Raw genomic sequence first — 23,400 nt, forward strand, 5'->3', positions numbered from 1 at the left:
ATGGTTTACGAAGTGCTTCCCACACACCTCTCACTTCCCTCTCCTGGCATCCCGGAGGAGTCCCACCGGGGTTCCCAAGCACAGAAGAGGAAACCGAGGCTCAGGGAAACGCCCCCTGCCAACGGCCTGAACGGTCACTCTGTCAAACAGACTCAACGTGTCGACCGGCCAAGGACTTCTTAAACTATGTGTAAACTTTCCAACCGTTTCAGAGCAGTGGAAAGAAAGGAGTGACGGCTGCCCGGCAGGAAGGCGGTGGATGCCACGCCCACGGGCGTCTCAAGCTCCGTGTGCATCAGCCGTGAGAGAGGATGGGAAGGAGGAGTCAAAAAATCCCCAGATTCCAAAAGTAAAATGAAGCAGGACCCAGGAGAAACGAGAGCATCCCCAGTTGAGTTCTGGCTACCGAAGCCCCGAAAAATCGTGGGACGCGGCCTCCAAATGGTACACGGGTGACACGGAAGACAATAAAACGCTCTCACGAAATGCCGACACGTCTGGCTGAGCGTCTCTAAACAAACGTTTGCCCTGGACTGTCCTGGCTCTGCGGTGGCCCAAGGAAGGGTCAGACACCAGCCGTGGTGGCCTTGGCTCCAATTCTCAGTCAGTCCGCCACGTGCTTCTGGAAAAGCTCCCGGCAGGAAGTGGCGGCGGCTCACACGGCTCCTCCGCCTGCGAGGGTGCTGGCTCTTCTGGGAAGGACGGGCTGAGCGCACCAGGCCTCACCCCCACCCCCCAACGAAGCAGAGAGTCCCCGAGTTAGAACCAGAGTGAGAGTCAGGTCAGAGACAAGACACTGGGCGCGGAATGGCCGGAGGCTATGAGGAGCAGGACACGGGAACACAGCTTGGGAGGGTCAGTGCCAAGCAACGTCAAACTCATGCCCGGAGCAAGTGCTAACTCGGCACGGACAGCGGGACGTGGGACGGACAGAGCGCCAGGCTGCCCACTGCTGCAGAGGGTTCCCATGCCGGAAAGCCTCCAGCGGGTGGCCACGGGACTGACCACGGACAGGGATCTGGCAGATTCTAGGGGCTGCCAAGAAAACCGCACAACGGTGGCCCACCGTACAAAGGAGGCTCTCTCGGGATGGGAGCGGGACGGTCCCAGCGTGAGGCCTGAAGGTGGCACGGAGCCCAGACCGACCAGCAGCGCCGCCTGGTTACACAAACGGCCCGGCCCGGCCATCCCGCCGAACCTCTGCTGGCTCGGGTTCCCGGTGGCCAGTCCCTGGGCCCTGCGGCCCTGCCCCACGGGCCTCATGTTAAACGTTTCCCTCCTCTCCCGGGACACCGACTGCTTCCCTACACCTGTATCTGCTACAGGCTCAAGCTCTGGTTCTCGGTTATGGTCCACAAGCAAGGCCATGTCCTTGCCGTCAGCACAAGGCGTTTAAGAGGAAGGCCGCAGCTCGTTAGGGGCAGAAGGTTACTGGCCCAAGCAGCTCCAGCGGCCACCGGTCTGGGGGCGCACCAAGCCTGGCCAGGGAAGTTTCGGCCCCCACTCCGGGCTCTATCCTCAGGTTTGGGGCGACACAGCCCTCTCAACTCACGGCCCCGAACAGTCACTTTCCCACTGAGGAGGCTCACTTGGCCTCTGCGACGCTTGGCGGGAAAGCCCGAGGCCCCGGCCGCACATAACAGCACACGCAGCGGACTCGGGCCGCCCTGAGTGGCCGAGCGGAAGGCAGTGCACAGACCCCCGCCCTGTGGCCCACGAGAGCGGTGCAGACAAGCGGCTTCCGCTGGAGAGGCAGAGTTAATCCCCAGACGGGGGCTTCTTCCAGGGCCAAACCCCCTCTCTGCCCCACACCCAGCCCTGCCCGGCGTGCGAGACACACACAGCACACGCGTGATACGGGTCCGTGTTACGTAGGGCCGAGTCTACACGTTAACGTGGCCGCTCACAGCCGTGAGCCGACACGGGGGTTAGTGGTGTTTAAAGGACCGCACGCAGCGACAGCTGGTCCGGGGGGGGGGGGGGTGGCGGGCTGGTGAGTCCTGTTTAGTGGGGAGGGTGCGCACGCCTCTCAGGCAGGGTACCTGCGTCGGCTTAGTTATCAGGCTGGATGTGGATCTGGCGCTGGGTCAGCACTTGGGAAAGCTCCCTCTGCAGCTGCTGAAACTTGGGGTGGTCGGGGATTACGTCAACAGATCTACAGAGAGTGGTCACAGATGAGCGCGGCGGGAGGCGAGGGCGGCACACACCTGGGAGCGCCGGGGCGGGCGCGCGCCGGGCACGCAGGGACCCGCGAGGTCGAAGACTGGGCAGTGTCGTCACGGCCCCCGCGCTCCGGCCCGAAGGGGTGGCCGCAGAGCTCGATGCTGGGGGCGGTCTCGACCACCCGCCCGCAGGCTCTCTGGGTCCCTCTCCTTGTTCTCCTGCCGCTGGCCAGGCCGGGCGGGGAGTGTTTGCTGAGGATGACGCTCTGGCCCCGGGGTGACCAGAGGACAGCAGTGTTGCCGGAGTCGGGGAGTACGACCCACCGGGGGCCAGATCGTGTTCCCCAGAGGTGGGTGGGAGATCGGGAAGATGGAGACCCGGAGGGGGCGCCTCGCTACTTTAAACTGTTGGAGGAGGAGACTAGAAATCTGTCTCCTGGGTGAATTCACAAGTCAGCGTGGCCCCTGGAGTGGCTTCCTGCCTTGGATTTGGCCCCAAAGGAGAGACTCACACATGGAGCGGGGGATCAGAGGGCTGGAGGCTGAGGGCAGGGCACCAGACCCGGGACTCACACGGTGGCCAGGCACGCTCCATCTCATCTGACCCCTGCGGCAGGCCTGCCTCCCTGACGGGACGAGGGCCAAGTAGAGGAGCCACCGGCCAAAGGTCACACAGCTCGGGTGGACAGCACTTATATGGGCTCTCAGCTTTCTGATTTCAAGGCCAGTGCTCATTCCACAGCCGCCCCACCTGCCCCCCAGTGGGCCTCTGGCCTCCTGCTCTGTCCCCCCATGGCCTCTGGAGACCCAGAGAGTCCCTCCCAGCCTTCATTTGGGCCCAGGCTGCAGAACCAAGGACAGAAGGTGGTGGGGAGGGGCAGCTCAGGACCATGGCCGTAGCCAGCAGAGCCCTGGAGGACGCTGGAGTAGCTGGGGGACCCAGAGCCCAATGGGCTGCACTCCCTCGCATGTTGTGAGGTCCGGGCAGATTCCTGAGATGGAACTGATGAGGCGGGGGACCGAGAGGAGGGGACTTCAGGGACGAGGGCACCAACGCCTGTCCAGGTGAAAGTCCCAAGACAACAAAAACAGCAGGGAAGGAACCGGCGTCTACTGAGAATACAAACTGTGCGTGAGGGGTCTGACCTTTCAAAATCTGCACTAACGATCCCGTGACGTGGGTACTTCAGCAGGTGTTACAAATGAGGAAACTGAGGCCCAGTGACAGAGAAGTGTTATGCAGCACACCTAGGATTCAAATCCTCGTCTTTTGGTTCCAAAGCTTATGTTTTGGGGGTACATTACCTCAGCCCATTGACGATGTCCTTTGTTTTCCCAAAGTAGATCTCATTCAGCGTACTTCTGATTTTATTTTCCATGTCCTGGGAAGGGAGGTCAGTCAGACAGGATGGCAAACAGGAGTCCTGAGGCCCACACCCTCCCGGTTCCACCGGCTCACCCCTGCAGTCCCCGCAGTGGCCACAGGGGGGAGGCGTGAGACCGCACCAAAGCCCAGTGAGCCAGCCACCCCCACGCCCCCTCGGGGCCAAGACCCCGCCTATCATTTGTGCTCTGAGCCCTTCCCAGGCTTCAGACACCAGGAAGCCAATACTCAGGGACTGGCAGCCACCGCTGACCACGACAGGAGCAAGTCTAAACCACATCACCACCTCTCAGGCCCCCCACCAACTTCAGGAACAACTGTGTGAAGCCGGAGAGCACCCTTTCCTCCAAAGAGCGTGGGGAAGGGAAGGCAGAAGCAGCTGCGGCCGGAGAGCCTCCTGAAGTTCCTCCTGAGCCTGTGACCTTGTAGGGACACTTCCTCTCTGAGCTCAGGTCTCTCCTGGCACCCAGCGGGCCGGGGGAGCAGGACCGAGGCCTTCCTGCGCAGCCTCCTGGGAGCACGCGCTGGGGGGCACAGAGGGGGTGCCCCGGGAGCTGAGCCCTGCGTGCATTCCCATCAGGAGGCTCGGAACACACGAGCCCAGGGCAAAAGGGCCAAAACAGAAACACGCTGCTGGCCGCTAAGGCGCTGCGCACCGGGGAGGAGGCCCGCAGGCCCGCACACACCCCTGGGGGCAGGATGTCTGGCGCTGGGGCGCGACCCAGAGCCCAGAGCCCCACTCACCTCTACCAGGCGCCCGATATTGGCTATGTGTGGGGAGCAGTCGCTCACGGTCTCATCCTTCTCCATCTGCAAGAGAGAAGAACGTCCCTCCACGTCAGAGCCGCGCACGGCAGCCTCCGCCGACAGCACAGGCCAGCCCTGTGCTTTGCGCACAGCCCGTCGCTCCCACCGGTAGCTGTAGAGTCAGCTGCAGGTGGTACAAGGCCACTTTTCCAGCACGGAGCCCAAGCACCGGGGACTTGGGCTTTGGGTCATCAACAGCTCAGCCAGCAGAGGCCCAGAGGCCCCGTTCCGGAGCACCCCCCCTCCCAGCCCCCAGGCCGCAGCAGGGAGGGCAGAGGGGATGGCCCTGGCCAGACACTGGCTCAGGCTGTGGGTCCCCTCACACTGCACAAGAGCCTCCACTGCCCTGTGACAGCAACTTCGGAGGGAGGGGCCAGCAGCCCGGAGACCGGGGACTGAGGAGCCTCGCCCAAGGTGACACAGGTAGTGTCAGGTCGTGGCCCAGACACTTCTTAGTGCACAGCCTGCGGGGCTGGCCATGTGGCCGGGGGCAGTTTGAGCAAGAGGATCTGAACCCAGATTCCTAGACAGCAACCAAGTAGGGTTTTGGAGGAGGTGGGACCCAGCAGTCGGGTCTTGGGCGGGGTCAGTTCTGGTCCAATAATCCTAACTACTAAAGTCCTGACAAAGTTTTACTGAAAGTAGTAAAAGAAGGCAGGGGAGGGGATGACAGACGATTCCTGACCTGCACATTTATGCACGAGGTGTGGACCCCCTACCCCTCTGTCTGTGCAAGGCAGAGCTCCCTCCCAAGACCGTGGATTCCTTAAGGAGAGCCTTCCCTGTCTACACCTCACAGGGTGCCTAGGACGGTGGTGAGTTACGGAGTGGAGACTCCTAGCAGCCCTGCTCACTGTGGGGTGAAACAGGTCCTCCCCACACAGGATGAAAAGGTAAGCACAGGAGTACCAAGACAGCCAGAGCTCAGAATGAATTCAGACGAGAAAGCCCAGGGGGAGTGGGAAGGTGAATGGGCTTCAGAGGCAGGAGAGCAGGGCGGATGCCTGGGGAGGGCAGGGCGGCAGTGTGCTCAGAGGTCAAAGGTCTCTGCTGCTTCCCACACCTATTTTGACTTTCTTATCAGAGAGAATGGTTTTCATGCCAGAAACGGTAGAAGAGACCCAGTTAGGAGCCAGATGAAGCGAGCAGATGGTAGGAGGGACCCAAGTCACTTTAGATGATCAGGCTTCCAGGGTCAGACAGGTCCGATTCTGTGGACCAGCCATCCCTGAAAAGTCACAGCACAGATTCCAGAACACCGGAGGAGGGCGGAGACTGACCCTACTTTCACCAAAAAGGAAGATTTGAGTTGGAGATTCAACACTGATCCACACCAGCCCTGGTGACAGCATCGAGGGTCCAAATGATCAGAAGCCAGGGGCGTGGGCTGGTACGGGGACACGACAAGCTGCCAAGTGCAGGGTCATCTACTCCGCTCAGTCCCTGTAAGAGACCTCTGTTTGCAACCCAAGGAAGCGGAAGCTCAAAGATGTCAAGGCATCCGCCCGGGTCACGGCAGGTCTCGGCTGGCTGGGGTGAGTGCAAACCACATTCTCCCGCTCCAACGTGAACCTCACCAAGTACAGAACGGGAACCAAGTCCTGCGAAGAGACGCGTGGTTTCGAGAGGATTTCAAGCTTGAGGACAACGTGATGTGGCTGCCACAAGAGCTTCCACGCAACTTCAGCTACAGAGATGAACCGTTACCGGTGCCTGGTCAGGGGCAGCCCAGCTGCGCGGTGTCGGCCCCTCTCCCTCCGGGCTGCCCGGCCCGGCCACGTCTGCAGGGCAGGACTCAGTTTAGGGTGCTGGGTTTTAAGAAACCCGTGGGCAAAGCTGGAGGTCCGGTGCTTGCAAGGTCTCGACACCCTGACCCCAAGAAACGGGCAAGAATGGGGTATCTGGCCTGCCCCTGGCACTGGCGACCCTGAGGAGCCTCGAGCCTCAGAGATCTCAAGGGCCCCCACCAAACAGAAGTGAGAGCGCTCCTGAACTCGGAAGTGATAGCCACTCCCCACCACGTCAAGTTTCCTGAACACCCTTTGTCCTCCCACAAAGCACGGTCTCTCGCCGCCTTCCCCAGCTCCGCGCAGGAGCTAAATTCCTGGCAACCTCGGGGAAGTGACGAGGCTGAGCTCACTGAGGGCCCCGTCTTAAATGAGCGCCAACAGCCCAAAGTAAGGCTGGGACTGTCGGCAGAGGGCTTTGGGCCGCCAGGGTTAAGTACAAGCACATCAGCAACCCAACCTCTTGGGTATCATCTCTGCTTCCGATCAACCTTCAAGGGAACAGAAGGGCAGGAAAACACCAGTCGCCCAAAGGTACAAAAGGTCTGGGGTGAGGGTAGGGGGAGAGTGAGGAGGCCTGGTCTTCTCTAGGAGCAGACTGACTCCCCAGGAGGACACAGGGGGTCCCTAAGCTTGTGGCGGGGATCCGAGCCCGAGGAAAAGCCTGGCAGGGACCAGGGACCGGAGAAGGGAAGGAAGACATGGGCTGGGGGTGCGGGCAAGGGGCCCCGGCGCACACAGACGTGTTTCCACAGCCCCCCTGCCCACACCCCTGCTGACTCCCTCCACACCTGGTCAGGGTCAGCTTGCTGGAAACGCTGACCCACCAAAAATAGAATGATTTTTGCAACGCATATATTATTACATCCTTATAAAAGCGGCTGCCAGAGGAAAACATTTTTATGTGCTGTGGCCGCACAGATGTTCCACAAAGTGGATCCAACCAAGTCTGAAGTCAGAGCCCAGCCGGCTTGTCCCCATCAAGCTCCTCTCCTCCGCTGTGGCCTGGAGACGGGAAGGACACGGTAAGTACGTGGAGAGCAGGCCGTCTTCCGCAAGTCCAGTCTCTCCCGTGGCCATGTGGCATTTTCCAACAGGCGCAGCCTGGAGGGTGGGACCCTGAAGGGAGCCAGCCCCGCTCCGTGTCCCGCTCTGGAGCCCAAGGGGTGAGGGCCTTGGCCTGCCCATACCTCCGTTTCCAGGCCTCTACCTGGGCCCACTACGTGCCCAGGACAGGGCCTGGCAGAACGGCAGCTCCACTCCCGGGACTCCTCCGGTCCGGGCTCTCAGGCAGAAGCCAGAGACGTCCTCCTGCTGACTGAGCTGTGCTCTGGGTAAGAGCTGGGCTGGAGGCCGGGACTTAACACGCCGTCAAGCCAGAAGACGTGGTCAGACAGCCTCTCAAGGAAGGTTCGGTGTGTCCAGTTTAGGGAAATTTTAACTGAGCCTGGAACTGCATATATTCTAGAAGACGGAAAAGTCTCTGCTTATAGGGTATGCGGTAGAAGGTATTTCTGAATAATAACAGAAATGGCTATTATTTATTGAGCACAGACCATGTGTCCAAATGGTTTTTTATTTTTCCTCTACAACAGCTTTTCCAAACAGGTGGTATTAGCTCCACGGTGAGAACGTGGAGACTCAGAGAAGGGGAGTGCACTGTCTGGATCACACAGCTGGTAAGGGAGCAGGGTAGGACTGACCCAGCTCTGGACAATCCTGAAGCTTGTTTTCCTTCCATGAGACCTCTCCGTGGGCTCAACTTCACGCACATTCTTTCCCAGAAAAATCGAAGACAAACCACAATCCGGGGCTCGGAAATTCTGACCAGCACCGCCCCTCTCCACCTCCCTCCCCCGCAGGGCCCCCTGCGGATCTCCGGTCCCTTCCTCTCCTGCCTGACTGTCCCTAGAAGCTGATCCCGCCCACCTCACGGAGCGCAAAGAAGCAAGCAAGTGCTCCCTGAGCTGCGGGCCGTGCTCGCCTGCCTCCTGAAGACGCCACGGGCCTCGTTCCCCTGCTGGAACATACCGCCTGGCCTAACTGCCAAGCTCAAGTCAAAGGGGATGTCCCTGCCGTGACACAAGGGCAGGTGACTGCCTTGGAGTTTTCTGGCTTAAAGACAAGTCATAGGGCGCCTGTATCCGAGTGGGGAGAGAGCTCAGCTTGCAAAGGACCCGCCTGATCCCCCCACTCGACACAACATTCCACCTTCGTTTCTAAATGTTTAGAATCTGAAAAAACTATCAAACGAACATCTGGGCCCACCCCGGATCGGAAACCTTGGATCTCCTTCCAGAGATTTATGGTCTTGCCTCTTTCCCACGTCTCCAGCTGTCACACAGGAGAAGTGACCTCTCAATGCAACTTCCTTTCTAACATGTTGGTACTTGGCTTGCAACGTCTTTTACTTGCTCTACAGCCTTCCCCCTGGGGCCCAGGTGGCAGTCGGCCAGAGGGCACCTTCCGCCCTCCTCCCCTGGAAGGACCATAGGATTTGGCTGTGAGGAGCTCCCACAAGCACCTCTGCGCACCCTTCCTCCCCAGCCCCCCAGCCGCCTGGATTTGCCCCCACGCTTGTTCCACCTGTTCCACCTTCCAGCCCGTGTCCCCAGGAGGCCTTGCTAGGCAGGAGGGTGGAGGCAAGAAAGGGCCAAAGGGGAGGTGACGGGAGAGGGCGCCGAGGGAGCGCAGGCTAGCGCGCCCCTGGTCTGAGCCCACCGGAGCGCCTCTGCAGCCTAGGTGTTGTGAGCAGGGGGGAAAGGCGGCCGTTGTTAAATTCACCAACGATTTAAAGAAAGCTCTCCATGTCTGGGGCACCCGGGCAGCTCAGTCGGTTCAAGCAGCTGACTTCAGCTCAGGTCCTGATCTCCCAGTTTGTGAGTTCGAGCCCCGCATCGGGCTCTGTGCTGACAGCTCGGAGCCTGGAGCCTGCTTCGGATTCTTGTCTCCCTCTCTCTCTGCCCCTCCCCAACTCATGCTCTGTCTCTATCAAAAACACACATCAAAAAAACAAACAAAAAAGGAAGCTCTCCAAGTCCTGCACTTACGCTCCCAGCCACCGAACTGAGAGAGAAGAGGACTGGGGGCAAAGCCTCCAAAGCTGGGGAGGGACCCCTGGGGGCCTCTGTGGGGGAGTGCTCCCGACCACTGGCCAGGATGGCTTGTAGGGTGGGTGCCTGGTGACACGGGTCCTTCCTTCCAGACACACACGAGGCAGGGGTGAGTGTGTGGCCGCAGGGAGGCCTAGCTTCCAGAGGGAAAGCCTGCGTCTGGTCACCGCGGGCATGGCTTGGTAGAGGAGCTCAAATGAGGAAGCCTCCCCTGACCCCATGGCTCACGTCATGACGGGTCACCCACGCCCCGCCCCTCCTGCCTTGTTCTTCTTTGTTTCTACCAGCCTCGGGGCTGACACCAGCTCATCGACTGACCTCCTGGCTGCTGGGCCCAGAGGACAGATGAAGAGCAGAAAGTACAGCGTGGTACAAGGTAGCCCTCTTTTTTTTTCTAGACAGACAAATCTGGCTCCGCCTCCTACTAGACAAATCAGCACGAGGACATTACATAACGGTTCAAACGTCGGTCTCCTCCTCCTGTTGGTTAAACAGGGAGGGGAACGCCACCTCACTTACAATCGAATCTAGGGGGCAGCTCCCCAAAGCACCACGCGTCACCCACTCTTTATCACCAGCTTTCCTGGAACCCCTTGGTTCCCGATCCAAGGCAACCGGACGTTTTCCCGAGGTTCATCCGGGACACACAGCTAAACCCGCAGCCCTCATTTCCCGTTTGCTCGGAAGCCACGCATCATTAGCCGAGACCTGTCTCCCTGGCCGCGGCCCTGCCCCTCCTCTCAGTTACTTACCTTGGAAACCAGCCCCAGCTTTAACGCACCTCGGATGAGTTATGCGACCGGCCGTTAGGATGACAGAAGCACGCATCTCCTCATTAAAGGCCGAGGGCACAAGGCGACACAAACGGGCCCACGGCCCCGGCCTGGTGGGCTGAGGACAGCCACTCGTCAGGCCTGTGTGGCTTGGCAGCAGGCACCGCTCGCGGCCAGCCGGAACCAGGCCCTGGCCGTGGGCTGGCGGCTCCGACCGAAACTACCAGGAAGGCTGAGGATTAAATATTTGTCCGGGTCGCTGTAAACCAGTGGAATTATAAACAGTTTGGAGCGGTAAGTGGTGCAGGAAGCCGTCTCCGGATACGGATTTAGGATTTTCCACCGTCGCCCGGGTGGCAGGGGGAGGGGGAGGGGGAGGCAGGCTGCGGTACAGCTGGCCGTCCGGGCTCAGCTGCCCTCCCTGCCAAGGGTTCCTGGAGGACAAGGGCCTGTTTGCACGCAAAATGACGGGCCTCGGGTCTGAGATGAGTGGGGACAGCCCCGCCGAGGGGCCAGAGACGGGGGCCCCCCAAGATCCCCGGCGGCTTCAGGCCCCTCTTACTCGGCAGAGTCAGCGGAGGCTTAGCATGGGGTGGGGGGGTTGGTCTAAGGCCCTGGGACGCATCCCAGGCATGTTGACAAAACGTCCGCCCTGCCCTCTTTCAAATGCATGTACGCACTTTTCTGCTGAGCCCACGAGAGCCCACAAACCTACGTGAGTCACTAAATTCATCTTTTCCGCAATCTATTTTTTCTATCAAATACGGCTATTAAAAGTATTGGAGTTATTAACGTTAAAACATTACGGGGCGCCTGGATGACTCAGTTGGATCGGCTTAGGTCATGATCTCACGGTCCGTGAGGTCGAGCCCCGCATCGGGCTCTGTGCTGACAGCTCAGAGCCTGGAGCTGCTTTTGGACTCTGTGTCCCTCCCCCACTCACACTCTGTTTCTCTCTCTCAAAAACAAACTAACATTAAAAAAATTATTAAAAAAAAACATTAAAAAATCGTTTGCTGTCAAAAGGGACCCTCGGGCACTACTGGCCGGGGCAGAGGCGAGGTTCTCTGCACGGAAGAGGGCTCCCTCCGGAGGGCGTTCTCAAGACCACCACACTGCTGCCAAAGGACTTCTGGGAGCCCAGGGAGCCCAGGTGCTACCGGGTCTGCCCTTTCTCTTCGACCCCGCCCTTTTCCTAAGACATCTCAGTATGGTTTTTTGTTTTTAATTTTTTTTTTTTTTAATTTTTTTTTCAACGTTTTTTATTTTTATTTTTGGGACAGAGAGAGACAGAGCATGAACAGGGGAGGGGCAGAGAGAGAGGGAGACACAGAATCGGAAACAGGCTCCAGGCTCTGAGCCATCAGCCCAGAGCCTGACGCGGGGCTCGAACTCACGGACCGCGAGATCATGACCTGGCTGAAGTCGGACGCTTAGCCGACTGCGCCACCCAGGCGCCCCTTGTTTTTAATTTTAATTGAGAGAGAGAGAGAGAGAGAGAGAGAGAGAGAGAGAGAGAGAGCGCGCGCACGCGCGTGCGTGCAAGCGGGGGAGAGCAGCAGAGGGGGAGCGAAAAGAGAGAATCTTAAGCAGGCTCCACACTCAGCACGGAGCCCCACGTGGGGTTCGATCCCAGGAACCGTGAATCACGACCTGAGCCAAAATCAAGAGTTGGACACTTGACGGAGCCACCCAGGCGCCCGCCCCTTCTCTGCCCTGTACACAGAGACACCCCACTGCACTGCACCAGCTCCCGGTGAAGGCCTTTCTTCCAGGTGGGGCGGCTGACGGTCCTACACGCAGAGGCTTCAAGTGGCATCTGAAGTGCCAGTTCGGCCCAGTCTGCTCTGCAGGAAGCAGCAACTCCCAGCCTCCAGCTCCCAGGTCACCTAGACACACCTGGAGGGGACATCTGGGACACGGGCTGCTGAGGGCACCTAAGCAGAAGGCGGGTGAGAGGCACGTGGCAGATGCGACATTTTGATCTGTGAGAAATCGACGCTTTCATTCCAGTGACCTAAATAGAATTCTCATACACACCGGTCTTCCTCCACGGTTCCCACCCAGCTCGTGGCCCCCAAAGCCTTGCAATTTCCTGAGCCACAGTGGGACTGTCTTTTGTCGTAATGGTCTTTGGTCTCCTGTCCTCAGCGTCTGAAATCACTTGGGAGCCATACAGGTGAAATGGGCTTATGTTAGGAGGAGATTCTGGAAAGCACCTCAAAATGGGGGCTGGTTGCCAGGGGATCTTTCGGTCCCCCCGATTTCCCGGCAGGGGCGAAGGAGGGAGATTCAAAGAGTTTCCAGGTTGGGGAACAGAACGCTTCCAAGTGCCGCCATGCCGGGCGCCAAGCTCACGCTCCACGAGGACAGAAGACAGAAGCCCCTTTGTTTAAGACCTCGCCCTCTGCTTTGTCTTCATTCGGCCGTCCATCTGTATCCTCTAATATCCTCTGTAGGAAACCGGTGCTCGAACGAGTAAATGGGTTTCCTGAGTTCTGGGAGCCACTCCAGCAGATTAATTGAACCCAAGGAGGGGTTTATGGAAAACTGCTGACATGTGGCTGGTCAGCCAGCACAGGTGGCTTGCAAGTGGCATCTGAAGATACCTGTTGTGGGGACGGCCTGGGCCCCTAACTGCTGGGATCTAACGCCATCTCCAGGTGGACAGGGTCCGAGCAAGTTGAACTACAGGACGCCCTGCCAGTGTCCAGAGCGCTGCTCGCTGGCGACGTGGGGCACCACCCTCACCCACGACAGAACTGTCGAGTGTCCATGTGCACGCGGATTCCCTGGAAAATTCTGAGTGCAGATCCCAACGTGGCGGGTCCGGGTAGGGCCGAAGATCTCTGCGTGTCCAACGAGCTCTTTGGTGCTGCCGACGTGAGGCCGGGAGTGGGCTGTGGGCGGCAAGGCGGACGCCCTCGGGCCGCCGAGGAAGCTTGCAGAGATGGCCCGAGCCAGCGGCTGTTCGTGGCCGGAGGTACACAGATGTGGTGAGCCCCGGTGAGGGCGAGGAGAAGAAGCCGTGGCCACGCCTGCAGCCCCTCGGCCCCCCCGGAGGCACGGAGCCGGATGGAAGCGGCAGGTGGTGTTGGGCCATAGACCGCTCCACGGTCTTCGCTTTGAAAAGGTGAAGCCCTTTAAGCATCCGACTCTCGACTTCGGCTCCGGTCATGATCTCACGGTTCATGAGCTCGAGCCCCATGGCGGACTCTTGTGCTGGCAGTGCAGAGCATGCTTGGAATTCTGTCTCCTTCTCTCTGTCCCTTCCCTACTTGCTCTCTCTCTCTCAAATAAAAATACACTTAAAAAAAAAAAAAGGAAGCCCTGGCTCACACTGGATGTACGGCTGGCTCCACGACACCCCCTAAAAAAAAAGGACTGTGCGAAAGATGATTATCAGATGATGCCTCCGCTGAGGGAGTCTCTGGCAGCCACACTGGAGGGTTCTGAGTCTGGATCCGAGCTCAAAGGGAAGCCACAGTCATCGTGGTTCATGTGCAAGTAACAAAACCAGAAGGAAGGGCTAACACCTGGACAACTGAAACCAGGATCGAACGTCGAGTGTCGAGAGAATGGGTAAAACCCAAAAAGTGAGGCCAAGTGTAAAATCTCATCTGAAAGAAGGCCAAGTGCACAAGAGCACGATGGGAAATCCCGGGCCCTCGGTGGCTCGTGGGAGGAAGAGGGGTAGGGGGGCACCTGTGGACTCGTGAGGTGCCAGCCGAAGCGATCCTGGGCGCACTGGAGGAGAGCTCCTGTTCGGACGCCACTTTGTGTTTGTTTGTTTTTTTAAAGTTTATTTATTTTTGAGAGACAGAGAGAGACAGAGTGTGAGCAGGGGGAGGGGCAGAGAGAGAGGGAGACACAGGATCCGAAGCAGGCTCCAGGCTCCGAGCTGTCAGCACAGAGCCCGACGCGGGGCTCGAACTCACGGACTGTGATGTCACGACCTGAGCCGAAGAAGGACGCTTACCGACTGAGCCACCCAGGCGCCCCCTGGGATGCCACTTTTAGTGGAGGCCGACGTAAAAGGAGAGGGCAAGCTCCTTAGTTCTGCCCAGTAGGGCGGCAGGTGTCCTGTCAGGTTGGGAGGTGACCTCTCAACTCTTCCAATGTCAAGATCCTGTGACTAAGGCAGCTTTTTGACTGCTTTGGCCATACGTCCTCATTTTTTCTTTCTGAGGGGAAGGCATGTTTGGAGTTGCAAAAAGCACCCTGCCTGGACCCGCACTGAAGCATTCTGGTGAGCATCACCGAGGTCTGTCCTCGGAGCGCTGCCATGTGGGGTGGGGGCCAGAGCTCAGCAGACAGCGGGCTCCCCCCAGTGCCTGCTGGTCACCAGTCACTACTGGGCACCCGCACGAGGCGGCCACAAAACCCGCTTAGATGCTTAAGGTAGGCATGTCCTCTCCTGGATCCTCTTAGCTTTTATGACAGCCTTTTCTCTCCTTTTTGGAGGCACAGGCTACCGTCCCCAGCAGCCTGTCGCCAACCCGCTGTCTCTGCCGTCACTCCGTGTACAAGATAACGCCCGTCAGTTCTCTGCACAAAGCACCTCTCCGCCAGAGTCTCCTGCCTGCCCACAGCCATCCCTCCCCGCCATGGCGAAAAGCAGCCAGATTTTACCGCAGGGAACGGACGCGCTTTTTTCCATCTATACCACCACCAACCCGAAGTCTGGCCAGACTGCTTCATGCCCCCCCCCCCACTCCCCCCGCCTTGGGAAATGATACTGCGATGGACACAGGTGGCCGAGGCCAGTGAGACGTTGCTGGGGTTAGAGGAGACCTATTGTGAAAGGGAAGCTCTTTCCCCCCGGACTGCCCGCCGCCAGATGTAAGCCAGAGGCCGCCTGCTCCCATGCGGAGACACGGGAGTCCTGACGCCCTAGGCCCAGTCACACCAAACGAAGCCCGAACATCTCTCAGTCACACAAAACGCCTCGTTTTCATTTTGGCTTAAGGCTGTACTTGCCACCAAGAGTCCTCACACAGGACCTGAGTCACAACTGGGACATTCTCCCATTCTGAAGTGTTATCAGGAGTCTGTCCTGAACATCACAGAAGCATTTCAATGTAAATACCCTGGCAAAAAGATAGACCCTTCCAAGACCTGATCTCCAGAATCACCAAGAGGCCTGTGGGGAGGTCCCCGCGGGCACAGAGGCTGCCCCAGGCCTTCCCTGCGGGGCACCGGCAACTCTTACCTGTCTGGTTAGGCTGCCTCCGAGGTTCATGGTGCCAGAGCCCGACTTGTTGGTCTGCAGCCACAGCATCACCGTGGAGGTCAGCTTGTAATGGGCGGTTCGACCACTGGATTTCTCCTGCAGGACGAGATGGACATCAGGACCCTAGATGCGACCCTGAGCTGAGGAGAGCCTGAACTCAGTTGGAGCCCGAACTCAGGGGCTTAGGAGTCCTAAAGTTGAACTGGAGTGTGAGCTCTGCCACACTAACGCTGTGGTCTTTGGCAAGCTTACTAAACTTCTCCGGGCTTCTGGTTCTTTCCAGATGAAGAATCCAGCAAAGTGTGTTCGGGCCCCTGAACTCAGGGCCATTCTACATTCGAACGTGTCCCTCCCACCACCATGTGCCACCAGCACATGACCTTCTTAGAAAATCCCAGCTGGCTTCTAAAGGGACTGAGTCTACAACCACGTGCACTCAGTTCTTTGGGATCTTTAGCACCAGGGACTACTGCAATCTTGACTTCTCTCTATAGAACTAAGTGGCTTTGGGGCGCGTTTAGGAGTGAACAGGGCTTGAACAGGGCTTCACATATCACAGCATCCCCCCCACTTCAAGAAACTTCTGCCGGGAGGTGGGGGGGGGGAAGGGCCATACCTGCACTTCCACCACGTGGATGGAGTCCCAGCAGCCCTTGATCTTCTTTGATCCGTCTCCAGCCTTCTTTATGAGGATCACTCCAGCAAAACCATGATCCAGATCCCAGAGGTAGACAGATGAGACGCCGCCTTCAAAATACCTGCCGGAAACAGGCCCACGTGCCCATTAGATGTTAAGCCCGTCAAATTACAGGAACTGAGGACCCTCCCTCCCTGCAGTGCTTTCCAGGGCTGACTCTTCACGTGTCCTGAGCACCTGTGCTTGGGGGAGGGGGTCCCAAAAGGAACAGGGGCTTAGGAGTCCTAAAGGTGAACTGGAGTGTGAGCTCTGCCACACTAACTCTGTGGTTTTTGGCAAGCTTACTAAACTTCTCCAGGCTTCTGGTTCTTTCCAGATGAAGGATCCGGCAAAGTGTGTGATGTGGAATGGACGCACAATGGGGATCATCACCAAAGTAATCGTTACTGTTCGACATCCCTATCTTTCAGGACGGCTATTTCACAGGGGGATCAGGAGAAAAAAACAGCAGAGCCCCCCCCCCCCCCCCGAGCTCCCTCCTCAGGTCTGAGTTGGTGTGGAAAATCTCCTAAGAACAAATGCAAGAGGGGAAGAGGACGACATCAGGCTGGGGTCCCAAATCCAGGAGACCCAGAGTGACAGCGTGGCAGAACCGGGCGGCCGGGGGCACAGCGGGTCACCAGCCGCTGTGCGGTGAGTACCCGCGTCCCAGCACGCTCTTTATCAGCCCGCTGCTAGAGCACATTCTTTACCGGGACGTCTGTGGCCTCTCTGACCCCAATTAACCTCGGCATCCACGGTGTGGCAGGCACACTCTGGGGCTCGCTGGGAGGGCCAGCAGCACATGTGTGGCGCTGAGCAGAGGCTTGGGGGGCACAGGGACCTGGGCCCCGGCCCCCCCATCACCAGCTGTGGTCACACATTACCCACCCACCAACTCTTTATAAAGTGTTACCAGGTACCGACAGTCTGAACTGGGCCTTAGTTTCATTATAAAATGGGAACAGTAATACCTACTTTATAGGACTGGTAAGAGACAAAAAAACAAAACAAAAAAAACCCAAAAAAAACCCCACGGGAAAGTAAAAAATCTGACCAAAGATGATTATTGATTTTAATAACAAAAATAAGTACTAAAAATAAACACGTCTGTGAATTCTCAATAAAGCTGTTACATGATAAAAATATACACGGTTAATACTAATATTTAGAGAATGTGGGTGAAAGGGACACTAGAGTTCTTTGTACTTTCGGGGGGGGGGGTAATTTTCATCTGAAATGATTTCAAACTAAAACGTTTTGGTGCCAAGGTCAGCAGGCGACTCATGCGAGTGTAACAATCGGAGTGAGGAAACAGCCTTTCCTCACCAGAACAAGTCTCCTACCTTTGAGCTGCAGGATGCCGTGGTCCTAACCCACAACGGGCCCACCGGGTGCCCAAGGGGTGCAGACAAGGTCTGCAACCCTCACCCCTCCCTGCGGGGATTCCTTGGGCAGAGGGGGCGGCCCGCCGCTGCCATCACATCCCATCCCTGCTTCTCGTTCCCCGCAGGATGCGCTGTGATTAAGCCGTCAGATGAAATTCACACCCCCGGTTGCCCTGGGCCAGGACTAACCACTCGGTCAAGCCAAGGAGGGCGGGAAGGGGCTGGCTCCAGGCGAGTGCAACACAGAGCACAGATACACCTGGGTGGGTGGGGGTGGAGGGCAGAGTTCAGAGGCCTCCTAGGAGACCTCCAAGAAATCCACACTCAGGGACCCCACTCAGGAAGGTTCCTTGTCTTGCTCCTAGTCTGTCCATACCCCACTCTCTGGGGGTGGGGGGTGGTAACGAGATGTATTCCGGTCTAGGACCTGTGGCCCTACCTCTCTTCCTGGAGATCCAGCGGTCTCTAGAACAGGGCCCCTGCAGTGCTCGGGTGAGCTCCAACCAGGGGCTTGGGAAGCCTTTCTGGCCCGTTCTCCTGGGCTCTGGTGGCTCCCGCAGCTTGAATATTCATCAGGAAGCACACCAGCACACTAGGGAAGAAGAGTCCCACCAAGCCCAGTCCTGCTGGGGACGGAGGGCAGGGTTCTAATGCACGGCTTCCCCTCTGGTCTGCTTGTGGGGAGCGCGGCCCCACATCAAAAGGGAAGAAACAACAGCTCTAAAAACTGTGGCTTTTCTTTGCTGGCAAAAAGGAGGGGCCGATAATCCCTTCTGAAGGCTTGATGCCCGCAGTCACTCTCACCCTTCCGCCTCTCATGGCTCGTGGCCCTGGTCTCCGTGACCAGACGGCGGCGGTGGTCTTGTCCAGGCTGTGCGCCCTCTGTGCCCTAGCGTACTGGGGAAAGCGGGCCAGGCAGCCCTGGAAGGGAACCAGGAGAGACCCTGGTGGTTTCATAGCCCTGGTCACCACGTAGAGACCAGCTCCACAGCACCAAGCAGCCTACAGTCGATTCCCCTCGGTCCTGTCCCTTGGACTTGTTTTCTTCCAGAAAACAAAACCTCTACGTTCATGTTTTATACGGTGGAACTGGCCGTTTCCACCCCAACGTCCCGCCCGGTGGCCTGGCTCCCACTCTGGGCAGCCTCTCCCCGGGATCCTCAGCCTCCTCTCTGGGCCACACTGACCCGGACAAAGTTTCAAGTCGGAGACAAACGAGGTAAAAACACAAACACAACTCTGACTCCTATGTGGGTTGCTATTCCTTTCTCCAAAATTAAAAACTTCACTGCAAGAACAGTTACAAAACAAGGAAATTTAAAAATTAGCCCACAATACCATATATCAACTTATCCCATAAATCTGATTTTTCCAAATCCCCTTCCAGTCCTTGTCCGGGTGCGTAATTTTTATATAACGAAAAGCACAGCAACGGTACTGCGTTGAGCTCGGCCTTTTTGCCTGGCACAGGATCGTCAGCACTTTTCCAGAGGGCCCCATGATCTCTCACTGTTTTTAACAGCCCAGGTACTACTCCACTGGGCAGCATCCTCACTTACAGTCGATCTGACTTGTAATAAAGCGATGGCAGCAGGGTCGGAGGCGACGCCGTTGACCTCACTTTGAATCTGTTCCCTCTCCCATCGGGGTGTTCCTCATCGGGGTGAGGCAGGCGTGCTGAAACCCGGCCTCCGCAGGCATATGGCCCCAACACACAGCAAGTCAACAACGGGCCTGCATTCCATTCACCAAAAGGCATCTCCGGGGACTGGGGAGCCAGCAAGTCCCAACCTGATGCTCCAAGACAAAGGGAGCAGAGGACTGAGTGATCAGAAGGGCCGTTTCGGAATCTCCCAGAAACACCGGCCTCCCTGACAAGTGCCGTCAAGGACCGCAGTGAGCAGGTTGGTGGCGGGGTGACTGCGGGGCATGCAGACAGCCCCCCATTACGTGGTTTACAGCTTGGCTCTGCGAGTGAAGCATTAATTAAACAGGGACCTCAACAAGTTTTTGAAAATTTATTCTTACCTACTGTACTTTGATCATAATGACATGAAACAGGAAAAAAATAATTTTTATGTGGTTCACATTTATGAGTTTTTACATAAAGGCTTTTGTGGGTATTTTAAGAATGTGCTAAAATGTTGTCTGAAACCACATAAAGCCATCTGAGGAGTCGCCCGCCAGAACTAACAGCACACACATGGAAGCACTTTAACCGGCCTTTGTATATTTAATGAGTCAAATAGTATTAATATTGTTTAAATGCTAACATGCCATTTCAATAAGGTGGCTCTACCATCGCCAGCGACCCGCTCTCGGGCCTCGCACGTCAATGTGAGTGAATGATCCAATGTGGCCGGGACCAAGAGCAGGCCAGCGCTTGATCATTTCTAAAGCCCCAGCACTCCAGGGAGGGAGGGAGGACGGGCCCCGTACCAACTGCCACGACACTGCTGTGTGAGCTCGAGAGACAAGGCCCAGAGTTCCTGCGGTGGGCTCTCTGGTCAAGTGGGCAGCTCAGAAACTTTATTTATCTAAAAAAATTTGTTTTTAATTTGTTTGTTTATTTAGAGCACGCACAAACAGAGAAGAGGCAGAGAGAAGGAGAGACAGAATCCTCAGCAGACCCCGTGCCGTCAGTGCAGAGCCCGACACAGGGCTCAAACTCACAAACTGTGAGATCAGGACCTGAGCTGAGATCAACAGGCAGGTGCTTAACCGACCGTGCCACCGAGGTGCCCCCAGCTCTGAGAACTTTAAAAACAAGGAGGCCTGAAGACGAGAGCAGAGGCTTTTCTTGGCCCTGAAACCCACATAGACTCAGGTGAAGGGGATGAATGATGTCTTAGCTGGACAACACAGGGACACTCTGCAGGGGGACTGGGGAGAAGCCACCCTGGAAAGTCTTGAACCATGAGGCAGCGGTGGCCCTGAAGGCTCCAGGGACACCCACAGTGGGGAAATGACACGCTGGAATCAAACTGTGCTGGTGTCCACTGAAAAGCAAACCCCTTCCACCATCCACCACAGCGCTCCGTGGTCTCAGTGGCTTCCAAGACTTTCCCAGTAAGGGTGAACGCTTCCTTCCCTTTAAAAAAAAAAACAAAAAAACAAAAAACAAAAAAAACCAAAAAACTTTTTTAAAACTGATTTGTTTAAATTATTACTTTTTCAAAGTAAACCCTGCCTCCAACGTGGGGCTCAAACCCACAACCCCAAGATCAAGAGTCACGTGCCCTACCAACTGAGCCGGCCAGGCGTCCGAAGGGTGAACATTTCCTAAGGCAATGGAACTGCAGAGAATTCGGACAGCTAGGTCTAAGATGGGGCCACCGTGCACCGGCTCCCTAAGTCCGGTCCTCTGAAAACCAGTACTTGAGCACAACAGGCAGATCCAGGTTCATAAGGTCCAGGAGATCGGGGCACCACGGGCCACCTCTGCCCTGGAGGAGCTGGGGGTAAGCAGCCAGCCCAGCAGGTGGGCTCACATTTATCCGCACAGTCAATTCCACTTCAGCATCATCTGCTCAAGTTTACTCACCAGCTACATCCCTGAACCTGGACCAACTAAAAGCCCGACTCCTCAGAGTTCAGTATCATTCCTCCCTGCAAATGACTCTTGCATCCGAATCATGTCATAGTCACGGGTACAGATTCTGGGTCCGTAACTCTCCAACCACAGGACTTCTGGGTGGAGGCGTAGCGGACAGAAGAGGGAAAACATAATTCTTCACATACTTCACACTCAAAATGACCTACTTCACAAAAGCTGAAGAAAAGAAAACATCTCAGCTCCTGAAGCTTCACGGAGTGTGTGCAGCCGAGCTGTGCGTGGAGACCCAGCATGGAAACTTGTTCCGGGAATCTGAGCTCTAAGTATGAATTACCCAATCCCCAGTCTTGGCCAGTGCTGGGCTGCAAATGTAACAGGAAAGACGGGACTGGAATGGATGGGACCTCGTCGGCTTTCACTCCTTCCTTTCAAACTGCCCCCGGGGAGAAGAGCCGGATCCACGCTTCGAATACAGAGGCCCCGGCAGGTAATGAGTCACACGCCACGACCCTCCCAGAAGAACGGCATCCAGGACAGACCTGCCGGGAGCGGGCCCTTGTTGGCCTCACTCGGATGTGCTCTTTTTGCTCTACGTGGCCGGGGGGCTGCAGCAGACGCGGCCCTCTGGCAGTGCGATGTCATGTTTGACGTGGAGGCCCAGGCCATCACCCCCAAGGTCAGAGAAGTTGGGGGCATCATAAGGCCCCTAGATGCTAGAGTGTGAGGGGCCTCCTTCTGCAGTTGGCTTCATTAAATAAGCCAGGAGAAGGCAAGGAACATTTATTTGGCACCAAGGTGGTGCAAAGACTGTTTTCCCATTTGCAAAATGAGGCAGCTGGATCACAGACTCACCAGGGTCTTATCCGGCTCGGCTGCCCAGGATTTGGTGGCTGCATCAGCGCCCGTATGAGGTACACCCTGAGCACCACAGTGCACATTACTAACACCTTCATCAAGTTGGTCAGGATTCTGCTTGCACGCCTCCAGTGACAGAGAACTCACTACTTTTACCAAAGCCATCATTTGCATTTTGGACAGTCTGACTAGTTCTCACAGGGCTAGAGTGAAAACTTCCACCCACTGCCCACCAGAACCACACAAAATAAGAACTTAATGCTCTTCCCTCCAGTAATCCTTTTAAATATCTAAAAATAGCTTACGTAAACCCCAAGACTCCTCTGTCGTGGCCTTCCCGTTATCCTATTCCTCCTAAGACGTGAATTTAAGCCCCGACCCCTTGCTTATCCCCTTCGTTAAGGGTCCGAGAACAGACGTCAGCACCCTGTGTTGACCAATGTACGGCGGAGCCCAGCACAGCTCTGGGGGCAGAGGCAGCTTCTCCATTCGGGAGCCCAGGAGTGAGGCAGCTTTCCTGGCCACCACGCCGCACTCGTAATGACACATACGACCTCGTGCTCATCCCTCCCGGAATGTGTTTTCTTACTCACTGTCATAAAATTGTCTCCCGTGTCCTGTATTTTTGAGACCTTGGTGCACGGACCTGAGAATACGACTTTCCACTCATATCTGTTCTACTTAATCTCAAAGACATGGCTTCACCACCTCAGTGTATCTGTGGGGCTTCGGAGCCTGCTGTCTGTCGTCCGTGTCCCATCCAAGCCACCCTTCCCGGAGGTCTTTGCACGTGGGAATACACACAGAGGTAGGGTGCAACCAGGGGAGTATAGGACCAAGTTCCAAACTGAGGGAATGAGCTCTCCCAACCAGCTCTAGAGAGTCCTGGCAGCTGGGGTGACCCTTCTGTGGAGAAAGTGATGGTCGACTTGGAAGGACGCACGTGGTCTGGACACTTCTTCCGAGTTGGGGGTCGGAAGTATCTAGGTGGGAATTCCCACGGGCTCTGATCCGACTGGAGATGAAGGGGCCATCAGGGTGGATGAGGGAGGGACAGAGGGGACAGATGATGTGCGCAGGCCGAGATGCCAGGCAAAGGGCTCACACTGTATAGAAACGTTTACTGTCAGTCCAATGAAAACAAGGGGAATCCTTTAGGCTGTCCCTTAAAATGTCCCCAACTGTTAAGATTCTAGGAGGTTCTTCCTTCCCTACTCTGTGTGTCTCGGCCGTGGTCTGTGGTGCTTCTGGGATCTCCCCGCGTAGCAGCGGTTAAGACTTGGGGGGACACTCTTCACCGTGACTGGCACTTGGTCACGACAGTAACAAGGAGGTCATGTGGGTGCTTGTTCAGATGGAAGCCCTCAGGCTCGCTGACTGACTTCACGGCAAAGACAGGGAGAAGGAAACCCAGAGGCAGAGCCATTTCACTAGCGGCTCAAGTTTGGCCCCAGAACAATACCTTCTTGTTTCCTCCCAGCCGGAAAAAAGAAACTAAAATTCCCAGCTACCAGCAGCAGTTTGTTTTTCTGATCATCCTTAAACATCCTTACAACATAAGAAGGCACCTGGTACCCACAGGTGGGAACAATTCAATTCCACTCCAGGAAAAAAGAAAACTCTCCAATTTGCTTGGAGCGGCATCTAAAACTGGGCCTCCTTCCCT

The 23,400-nt window shown here is 56.8% G+C and overlaps 1 protein-coding gene across 5 annotated transcripts in view; it reads right to left on the reverse strand.

Moving 5' to 3' along the window:
- CAPZB (capping actin protein of muscle Z-line subunit beta) overlaps positions 1 to 23,400 on the reverse strand; it is a 134,983-nt gene that overhangs the window by 1,056 nt on the left and 110,527 nt on the right. For 3 of the 5 annotated variants that reach the window (XM_030326114.2, XM_030326111.1, XM_030326113.1), the window contains exons 5-9: positions 15,876 to 16,017; positions 15,239 to 15,355; positions 4,291 to 4,356; positions 3,468 to 3,544; positions 2,043 to 2,155 (exon numbers count right to left, since the gene is read on the reverse strand). In XM_030326114.2, the coding sequence (XP_030181974.1) occupies positions 2,053 to 2,155; positions 3,468 to 3,544; positions 4,291 to 4,356; positions 15,239 to 15,355; positions 15,876 to 16,017 (505 nt within the window). In that variant the 3' untranslated portion in view covers positions 2,043 to 2,052. The remainder of the gene's footprint in view (positions 1 to 2,042; positions 2,156 to 3,467; positions 3,545 to 4,290; positions 4,357 to 15,238; positions 15,356 to 15,875; positions 16,018 to 23,400) is intronic. The other 2 variants (XM_032594202.1, XM_030326112.1) reach the window with 1 other exon arrangement.

This window comes from Lynx canadensis, chromosome C1 (genome assembly GCF_007474595.2).
Source record: "Lynx canadensis isolate LIC74 chromosome C1, mLynCan4.pri.v2, whole genome shotgun sequence".
NCBI classification, from domain to species: domain Eukaryota; kingdom Metazoa; phylum Chordata; class Mammalia; order Carnivora; family Felidae; genus Lynx; species Lynx canadensis.